Consider the following 10,890-nt stretch of genomic DNA (forward strand, 5'->3'; position numbering starts at 1 on the left):
GTCTGATGGCTGCACCTCAGGGTCATGTTCTGTGACATGGTTGTTGTCCCGATGCCACCCTTCCATCACACACAGATCCTGTAAGGGGCTTGGCAGACCCCTAGTTCCCCCCTCTCTAATCAGTGTGTTCTCCTGGGTGGGGTAGGGATGGGGGGTGCGACCGTTCTCGCTGCTTTTTGCAAAAGCTTGGCATTTGTCTGAGATCTCATTTCTGTAATTCATCGCTCCTCTCCAGGGAGCCAGGGTTGGCACTGGCGATGCCAAGTCCTCCCTCCTCCTTCACATCCTCTCACACTCTTTAACCCTTTTCTTCCTCTGTTTTGGCATCTGTCTTTCATCCCCTCCCTTTCACCCGTGTTGTTGTTTGCTGTTGTCCTGGAAGTGGCTCTGACTGGAGCTAAACTGGTGGGTGTACACACATTAACTGTGCTGTGTTTGATGGCCGCTCCAGGCTCAGATCTCGAGTCTGCACACGTCCTCCTTCTTCTCTGAGAGGAAAAAAAGCATCGACTGAGGCTGCGAAATGAAAATGAATCACCCACAAAGTGGTTAGCTTGTCTTTACATTTTTTCCCCTCTCATATAAAAAAAACATTTAATTTTAAATCATCAACACACACAAACAAAATAAAGAAATAATTGCACATCAGTTATCCCAAATAATATGAATGTGGAACATTCAATTGTGATAAATACAGCATCAAGAAAAATGTACATCTGTTAGTTGGAATTTGAAATGATAAAAAAAGATGGACGATTACTTATTTTATCTAATAAATCTCAAACACAATTAAAGATATTAAAACGTCAGCTGTAATATTTAAAACCTTGTGTGAAATCTGCCAGTGGCACAAAGCTTCCTGAGACTCTTTAAATCTGAAAGAAACAAGTTGAATTGCCGCATCTCCCATTTTGTTTATGAGTAAACGGCTGTTGGTGGCAGGGATTTTAAGCTAATAGCTGCTTTAAATAGCTGCAATTAGCGAGAAGCATGAGATATTTAATCACTCTAGACCAATTAGTCTGTAATCAAGTAGTGTCCAAGAGCGAGCACGTTTTTGTCCTCTACTGTTCCTCTGCAAGCACCCGCCATATATTTCTCAGTGCGCGGGGAAGAGCAGTGATTAACACGCAGGGATATAGGCCCCCGTGGAACACTGTAATGTGGAGTTAAATCAGGGAGGGAAGGAGGCGAGACACCGCAGCTAAACCTGTTATTGCAATTTAACATATGCAGAAGGTTAATTTAAAGAAGAGGCGATGGTGAGCAGCCTCGTTTTGTGTTTGTGTCACGGTGCGCTGTACAAATTTGAGAAATTAGAGGCTGGGTGTTTCTGTTTCTGTGAGGAAAACAACCCCTGATTAGTTTTTTTTTTCTATCTGTGGTCACAATCAGCAGAAGTAATCTCACATAGAGGAGGAGTGTAAAAGAGTCTGTGTGTGGGGGGGCAGTTTATTGGGCACATGGGATTCATAGGGAAACTCTGATACACATATAAAAATGTACATGCTCACACCGGTGCAAAAATGGACTTCAGTTGTACCTCATCCAGTCCAGTTGTTTTGATCATAATGACATTGTGTCCATAATGACATTTCCGAATGACTGGTCAAGGGGCCAGAATGTTTACTACCCTGGTCAAGGGTGGGAAATAACCCAATCTTTTTTATCAAATAGGAACTGATGCTAACAGAGAGTGTGCACAAAAGGAACAGAAGGCTGGAGGTACAGAAACTCCTAGTCTTTTACTTGGTTTGGATGAAGAGATTCATGAAGTCTCCATGTGAGACTTGGTCCTCCAGCTGCACTGCTGTCTCACTTCTAACAATGTTCATCTGGAAAGTCCTGCAGTGCTGATGGTGGACACATGCTGGATGTGGTGTAAGAGCAAAAGAATACAAATTGGGAGTCTATAAATGGCAGGAACAAAAGAGCACAGATGAGTAATGCATCAGAAGATGTTTGAGTCGCTGATTAACAAAGAGAATTAAACCAACTGCTTGCCTAGCTTGTGTCCTCTGATGTGTTACTGTAGCTGTGAGGGGAAAAAAAGATCCAAACCTTTTATATGTGAGTGATCTTCATGTCTTATAAAATAACAGTGTTTTAATATATTCTGTTTCTGCTGTTGAATGTGACACATTTCGTACAGTCTACATATTTTTTATTCTCTAAAGGACAAATCAAAAATTTTCTGCTATTTTAAAAGTGCAGCACAATATTTGATTAAAGGTACTTATTAAAAAGTATGAACTCAAACATAAAAAGGTTATGCTAAACTATATCAAATGGTGCAGTTGGAAAGAGTTTACTTCAGTAGTTTCCCAGATATGTTGGGATGCAATTCTTAAATGTGGGTCCACCCTTAGTGTAAACAAAGCCCTTGGCTGAATTTGTTGAAAACCATGTAAAAGCTTGAGTTATGACTGACCTACATTAGGCTGTGTGGGTAAACTAATAGGGTGGAATCAGACAAGTGTAGAATCTTGGAGATGTTTAGGCAGAAATATAAGTGAATCTGCTGCTAAATGCCACAAAAAAAGAGACTGAGTAAGACAGCTGTCAAGAATAAATAAAGACAGAACTTCAAACACACGTGGGTTTTGAGAACCATCTGCTGGACCGGTAAGTTTACCATTTGACCCATTTTCAATCACTTCAGCTGTTTCTGTAGGTGAACAAACATAGATAGTAGTTGGCTTCTGGTCACAAGTTTTGCTTCAAAATTTAAAATTAAAGACATATTAACAATCGATATGTGCGGATTATTACTTTGTTTCTTTTTGCCTGGTCATCATGACTTAGCAATGAGTACCTTTAAAGTTTTAGTTTTCAGAGAATTTGGTTCAGGTTAAAAAAATGATATTACTAAAACAAAAAGAAAAGCTCAGATCTACTAAGCTCCACTGTATACCTAAATTATGTACAGGGAAAAAAAAGTACTTTCTTTAAAAAATAAAAATTGTATCAAACTGTGGAGTCACGGCATGGTTTGAACTGTCAGACCTCTGGGAGAACCAGAATATATTTAATCATATCAGGAAGGTCTAACTGTCAGGCTGGCCACCTGTGCTTTAACACATTTTCCTTAAAAAAAAAAAATCTTTTATCACTCTCACGCAGACAGGCCCACACTCACATTTCACATCACAAGGGCAGCACTTGTCAAGGGCATCAAGGGCAGGTTCTCTTACTGTGGACTATAAACACACACACAGGTGGCCTGCATGGCCTGCTTATCCTCAGATGGCCACGGTGGAGGGGGCTGTCTGAAAGGTGTCTGTTGCACCCACAGGGCCCCTCCGTCGCCAAGCTTGTCGGTGTCAAACGGACGCTTTAACCCGCATTCAGCACGTTGACGTTGGGACAACTAAACAAGGGTCAGCGTGTGTTTGCAAAAAAAGGCTGCAGCTCTGTGGGAAAGAGGAGAGCTGTTTCTGTGTACCTAATCGCCGTGGATAACACATCCCATGAAGTAAGAAATGAAGACAAATCATTTACTTCTTTTTAGTTGTTCTGGCTTTCTATCAAAACATCAACACATTAGAACCTCATAAGCTTAATAATTTTGTAACGTCCCAAACCCTTCAGCCTCCCAGCTGTTTTCAGTAGAAGCTCCTGTAAACATGACCGAGGCCCTGACTCTGTCAGCTCAGGGCGTGATTAAGATTCACACAAAAATGAAAACCTCAGCAGATGTTTAGTTTGCTTTTAGATTTTTTTTTTTTATGAAACCAGTTCCCACCTGTTGTTTTTTTTTTTACTTATGTTGATGTTATTTTCACTCGTCTTTGGTTAGGAGGGTGAGGAACATTAAGTCTTGTGTTAATGCTCTGAAAGTATTAGCTGAAGTAAAAAATTGTGCTTATAACTAATCACATGATTTGAGTTTTTGTTTTCTCTTGTTTATACTTGGAGAAACCTATTTAAGCTCTCAGGGATCCATGAGGTGGATGAAAAAGAGACGCATTCAGATTTATTTTCTGTTTTAATTTAGCAAGGCCTCATCACTCCAAGACATGAAATGTAAGTGTTGTTTGAGCTACACAGTTATTTTATCTTGGGTCTTTAATTTTTAATAGTCAAAATAAACAGGTTTTGTTGTATTAAAGCAATAATATGAGATATTAAAGCAACTAAATGCTGCTAAATAACTTAACCACGTTGCCTAAAATGTACTGTTCCTTTAACTGATTAAGCATGGTCCCAACATGTTTTCTTTACTTTTCAGATGTGCATTAAATCAGCAGACTCATTAAATCAGCCTTATTATTTTGAACTAACTTTGACCTATTTTTTCTTGCGCTTTTGGAAAATTCTGAAATCTTTCGAATCCTTTCAATCTACAAACTATTTAGGGGAAAATAAACCTTCGAATAATGATCACTTTTTACATTTAAACAGCCGAGTTTAGTGGAACCAGTTGACACAACTAAATGAATAAATTTAACATTTAATTTTTTAATAATTACATTACTATATTACAGTTATAAACAGTGTGAAAGATAGAGCCACGATAAAAATAATTTCATGTTGAATTATGTCTTGATCTTTCTCAGTTACAGGACAATAAGCGTATTGTTCCTGGCAATATAAATGTATTACACACAGTAACTGTCAGAGACAGAGAACAGCCTCTTGTGTTTGTGCCGCCCTGTTTTTACTGCAGTCATGTGTGCGATGGATTTAAGAGAAACTCAGAAAACAAAAAGCTTCATCTGTGGATCCTGTAAAGCAGGTTTGAGGGCTTAACAGTAAAAGACCTTTGCAACATGTTGCAGGAACAACTTCATCCTCTCCTTCTTTTTTGTGAATCTGACGGAATGCGGTGAACGGTGTGTGAAAGTGCACCTCCCTCGCTCTTATTAAGTTCACTTTGCAAACCACCGTGAAGCCCTCCCGAGACAAAACTTGAGACGACACAGTTCTTCCTGGAAACTTTAATTGTTTTGACAACTCCTCACAAGCCAGTGGTCAAGTCCAACAGTGCAGCTGACAGAAATGTACAAGTGCCCTCTCACACTGGCAGGAGGGTGGTGAGGTAAATTCGGTGTTGAATGTCATGAAAATTAAAGGCTTTTTCTTTACATTAATAGTAGCTGTTGCCCCTCCAACAGGGAAATTAGTTCAGATCAATCTTAAAACACTTCAGAAAGGATCGTTTAATGTACACATACAATAATGCAACAATTCATAGGCAAAGTTTAATGATTTCCAAGTGTCAGTCATTAACTTGTCAAGGAGAAGCTCAGACATTACGATTTGTTTTTTTTTTTGTGTGAACGGAATCAGAAGTGCTCTTAGATTTAATTTTTAACACGAGTGCAATTTAACAGAATCAAATCAAACCACTTTTAATCCTTCTTCTTTTTTTTCTTCCATGTTCCAAAAGCCCACCAAGGCATTTCTCCGAGCAGGTCAAAGCCGTCGTAGTTAATAAGTACAAAAGAATTCAGGAGGAGAAAGCTGCAGAGGGCAAATGACTCCGCCACGTACTGTATCTACACAAAGAGGGCTGCTTCAGTGCACATTCAATACCTCCGCAATGAGCCTGACATGCTACATTTCAAACTAGTTCAAAAACACTGCGAGGGGTCTGCTGATATCATCGCGTGAGGACATTAGTGGCAGAGCAGAAGCATGTTCATTCACCAAAGTGGAAACACAATATTTACAATATACTGCAAACCAAAAAAAAAGAAAAAAAAAGAACAAAAGAGTTTTGATAAAAAATATCTTATAATTACAATAGTCCATTTTCAGCATATAAGTCTTCCTTTCACGTACCTTTATAGAACATTTGCGTCTCTATATTTACAATCATAATTGTCTCAAATCAGAATTGTTCTTCTTTACAATATCAAGCATTTGAAGACCCCTGGGATGGCGTCTTCTCTTCAGCACAGACCATCTATTTTAAACAATAGACGTTCGCAACACCTACAGTAATTTTCGCAGTTGAGTAAAGCTTTAAACTGGTTTAGTTACTCTTTAAGAACAATTCACAAACTGTTTCGTAAATGGGTTTCCAGCAGCAACAACAACAACAAAAAAAGACTTCTCAGTGTGGGGACTCATATTATTATTCTTTTTTTAAAAAAAGGACATAAAAAGATATAACAAGGAGAAACGTGAGTGGCTGAAATAGGAGCAAGAAGTAGATGTCTACACACTGAGTCCTTATTCAGTGGAATTAAAAAAAGGGGGAAAGCTGATATGAAGTGATTTTATTTGAGTTTAATTCCTCCCAGCGGTTTTGCAATCCCCGTGTGACTGTGCCTCCAGTTGGGTGCGAGTCCCTGGCGAAGCTTTGCTGCTGGCTTTGGAGCGTCTCTGCGCAGCCTGCACACCTGTGGAGGGGATGAATAGAGGCAAAGGGAGGAGGGGGGGGTGAGCTGCAGAGCTCCAGACTGACTGGCGCCACCGACAAAACAGAGGCCATGCTTGATCAACAACCCAAAACAAACCCGGTCAAAAAACAAGCAGCACTCCTCAGGCTGCTGGGAAAGACTGGTGAGAGGCTCCCGAGACTCTTAGAGACTTGGAGAGTGTTTCACTGTCTCTTTCACACACACACACACACACACACACACACACACACACACACACACACACACACACACACACACACTACATAAATGGTTTTAGGCCTGTCCAGGTGTGTCTGGATTCAGTGGTATAAATCTGACTCTAAAGCCAGCCCTGAATGGAAGTGAGTGAGAGGCATATGTGTGTGTGTGTGTGTGTGTGTGTAAGAATGACAGGGCAAGCTGAGGTTTTAACCCTCTGTTCTTCTCAGATTGCTACACCAGTGACAGTTATTGCGCAAAGCCCAGCTGCCTCTGAGGCTGCTGCCAGTTCTACAGCATGTTCCACAATCCTTGTTTTAGCTGACACCTGAAGCAGCCTCGCTGGAGCAGTTTCACACCACATCCAGGATTCACTAACCTCAGGATCCTTCAGTCACCACTTTGGTTTCATTTTTCTTTCTTTCTTTGTTTGTTTTTTTTTTTTTTTAATTAAAAACAAACCTGAAAAGCTTAAACCCTCGGAAAACACACTCACGTAAATTCTTAGTATTATTTAAAGTCAACTTACCAGTGCAGTGCTGATGTCTCAGCGGCATAAAATTGAGTCCTCTGGTTTTTTGATTATTGATGTCCTCTAGGAGGAAAAAAGAAGACAAAAAAAATCATGTAAAACAATGCTGGATGAGAATAAAATCCAAACCTAAAGCAAGCAAAACACATGATATTCAGCAGAGTGGAGTACCAATATTGGCCCTATTGTGCGCAGTGGAGTGGACTGCAGGCTGAGGCACTTCACCAATCCTGGGATAAGGTGGGCCTCTGACACGCTGTCATTATCATGCAAATCAGAAAGCCCGCAATCAAATGTGCAATCTTGAAACCAAGCCTTTTTTTTATTTTTCTGCGCACGACCCCCAACTCCAGTGTGTTAATAAGAGACGTGCAGCGTTTGGGTTGTTTTCCTTCTTCTCTCTGCAACATCAGGAGGACAATGACACGTAACGGGCGCTTTGTCTGAATCTGACGGAGGGGGTCGGCGAGCCTGGCTCGGGGAGGTAAACCGGGGGTCCCCTATGAGTCCCAGCCGCGGCGGGGACCGGAGCGCCTCTTACCTGGTGGTGGTCGATGTTGAGCACCGTGAGCGGCGTCCTGCCGGGGTTGGAGGCTGGAGGAGGGCAGGTCCCGGTCCGCTGCTGTGGCTGCTGCTTCTGAAGGGAAGGGTGCGTCTCCAGGGCCAGCTGCAGGTCCAGGATGTAGTCTATGACATGCTGGAGGATCTCCACTTTGCTGACTTTCTTATCCTGCGGGATGGTGGGCACCAGGCGCTTGAGCCGGCTGTAGCAGTCGTTCATGTCGTACTGCAGGCAGAACAGGTCCTCCTCTTCCATCCTGCACCGGGCGATGTTCAGGCTCTGCTTCGACAGATAGTGCAGGGAGAGCTGGCTGCTGCTGGAGGAGGAGGAGGAGGAGGAGGAAGAGGAGGAGGAGGAGGAGTCCTGGGGGCGGACTGGAGTAACAGCCTTCATCTTAGATAACCAGCGGCTCAGGAAGGCGGCGAAACAGGAAAAAAAAATAACAATCAATGATACAAACAGGAGGTATTTGAGCTTTGTCTGCAGAGCTGGAGTCACAGGAAAAAGCTTTAAACTCGCCGCGAATTAACGAGAGAAAGAGGAAACAAGCGAATCGTAGTCTGTCAACACATCCCGTGAAGCTGCCCGACTCCTCTCACTTCAGCAGGCTCAGTGTGAGAGCAGGGGATGGATGTGGTTCATTTATAGAGGAGAGGGGAGGCGCCAAGGCAGGATGACAGATCACGGAGAGAGGCTGGTCAATCACCGGCAGCCCGCTGCCCACAGAGCCGACAGCCGAGCCGAGAAAAAGGCGTGTCTCAGTCCGTGCGCGCGGCAGTGGGCTCCAGAGGTGTGTGTGTGTGTGTGTGTGTGTGTGTGTGTGTGTGTGTGTGTGTGTGTGTGTGTGTGTGTGTGTGTGTGTGTGAGAGAGAGAGAGAGACAGAGAGAGACAGAGGAGGGGGGGAACTGAGCCGATATACGAGCAGAGAAACAGTCGGAGTTCTCCAAAGCAAGTCATTAAACCATAACAAAATGAACTCAACTGCCTCCCTTGTGCAGAGGTTTCATTAGACCCGACTTAAAGGCTTTGGAAACTTTGGTTTTGTTTTGGGCTGATGAGAGTCAGCCACACTCACTGATGCGTAATTACGCACTCCTGCTCGATCATCCCGATGATGCCGATGCAAAACCTGCCTTTGCTCACTCTTGAAAATAAAAACCAAAAATCGAGATGAGATGATCCACATTAATTAAACTATTTTTTACATGGAGCAATAAAAAATGATAAATAAAATAAGGTTACGTAAATTCAGTTCAATTTAATAATAAAAACACTTTTTTTTATCAGTAAACCAGCATCACTAAATGAATTTCCAACCTGACTTTCGAAAACACCTACATAAAATAAGTGAATGGAAGGTTTTGGAGCTTTTACTGTGGGACTCCATCTCTCGTGGACCCAGGACAGGCCAGTTTGGCAGCAGCTCCTTGGCATTCCTTCCCCCAGCTGTGTGTTATTGTGCCTCCTACATTCCTCCGCTCTCTTGGCCGCGTCGCCGCTCCCTCAGCCGCTCAGTGAGCCGCCCTGCCGGGCAGACAGCCTGGCGCCACACCGAGACCTCATCCATTCATTCTCACCCAGCTCTTCTTTCTTTCTTTCTTTCTTTCTTTCTTTCTTTCTTTCTTTCTTTCTTTCTTTCTTTCTTTCTTTCTTTCTTTCTTTCTTTCTTTCTTTCTTTCTTTCTTTCTTTCTTTCTTTCTTTCTTTCTTTCTTTCTTTCTTTCTTTCTTTCTTTCTTTCTTTCTTTCTTGTCGCCAAGACAACGCTGTGCTGTTTTCCTTGCAGAACCAACATGAGGGCCCCGAGGTCACAATCTTGCAGGGATGACACCCACCTCAGCACCTCTGTGGAGGTTTAATGTCCCAAACTTTATGGGAGCCACCACATTCTCCTCTGCCATGAATACTGAAAAGATTTTTGCCTCTCTGTTTTCGGTTGCCATGGGAAATGTCTGCTGTACTCAGTAATGTTTGCAACAACGATGGGTTCAAAGGCAATGTCGAAGAAATCAGTTATATGAATCTTTGATATAATCTTTATTTGCACTTAAACAATGCACCAAAAATGGTGGACTGTTTTAATGCTTGTTCATTTAATTGATGGAAAACTAATTGACCAACATAATTTTTCTGAAAATTTTCTGCACTGTGAAGTGACTGTCAAGATGCTACCGAGGCTGAATGAGGGGAAGTGAGTGCTTTGCTCTGGTTTGATCATTTAGCGTTATCTAACTCCTGGGACACTTTGTTTAGTTTAAAATATTTGCTGCCTAAAACAGAATAATAACACAAAATATTACAACTGCACATTAAAATGACAGATCAGTAAGTTTCAAACTCACTGAGAAACTTTCCATGAAACGGCTATTTTGCAGAAGGTGTTATAATGACTGTAACTAACTTCAGGGTTCAGAAAAGCTAAAACAAAAAAACAAAACAAAACAAAACAAGAAGCACAGGTAAGTAAGGATATTACTGTGTAGAGTTTTTGTGGGAGTTAGTGTTGTTTCCAGAGGTGAATTTAACTACAATGGATCTATTGATAATTGCAAGTGTTCTTTTCTTTTGTATGTTTATGGGGGAGGCAGGATTCCAGGTAAAAGTAGTGTAACAGGTACTCGAACGGGCAGGCAGGCAGAACTGACTTCTCCTTACTTTGTTTGGGAGGTGATTTAGAGAGAGGATTATCTGGAGGATAATCCAGAAACAGAGCTCTGAAGACAAAGGCAGGACACTTGGAGGACTCTACGAGGAGCACAGGTAACAAACTTGGAAGCAGCAGGCAAAACACAGAGATTACTCAGGAGGCTGAACGTGAACTTCACAGAGTGACGTTAAAGATCCAAGGAATAGAGGTTCAGCTCAGCCAGTAGTCGTACCAGTAAGCCCAGACCAGCCACAGCCGGGTGCTGTCAGCTCAGCTCTGGTGGAAGAAAACCTGACACACAAAGAGGAGACAGCAGAAGACTGGAACAGGATGGAACCCAGATAGAAGGTCTTTCTGAAAAGTCTTTGTTGTGTTCAAAGAAGGGTAAAAAACAAAAACAACTGGACTTCTATTCTGTAGCTGAAGACATTTCGCTTGTCCTCCAAGGAGCTTTCTCAATCCAGAAATAGAAAGTGTGGAGTTGAGCTTTTAAAGCTGAGACGTGATGTAAACTGGATTGCTTGCAAATTGTTCTCACTCTCCTAACAATAGAGGCTCGTTAAAGTCCTTGTTCGTCTGGC

The 10,890-nt window shown here is 42.1% G+C and overlaps 1 protein-coding gene across 1 annotated transcript; it reads right to left on the minus strand.

Annotated features, from left to right (window-relative positions):
- Positions 1-4,928: 4,928 nt before the first annotated feature.
- id4 (inhibitor of DNA binding 4) lies at positions 4,929-8,290 on the minus strand. Its single transcript, XM_017413281.3, has 3 exons — positions 7,643-8,290; positions 7,099-7,164; positions 4,929-6,350 (listed from the first exon to the last, which is right to left on the minus strand). The coding sequence occupies exons 1-2, from the start codon at positions 8,054-8,056 to the stop codon at positions 7,117-7,119; spliced, it is 462 nt and encodes a 153-aa protein (XP_017268770.1). The 5' UTR covers positions 8,057-8,290; the 3' UTR covers positions 4,929-6,350; positions 7,099-7,116.
- Between the last annotated feature and the right edge of the window lie 2,600 nt (positions 8,291-10,890).

The sequence above is a fragment of the Kryptolebias marmoratus genome, linkage group LG16, assembly GCF_001649575.2.
Source record: "Kryptolebias marmoratus isolate JLee-2015 linkage group LG16, ASM164957v2, whole genome shotgun sequence".
In the NCBI taxonomy this organism is placed as follows: Eukaryota; Metazoa; Chordata; class Actinopteri; order Cyprinodontiformes; family Rivulidae; genus Kryptolebias; species Kryptolebias marmoratus.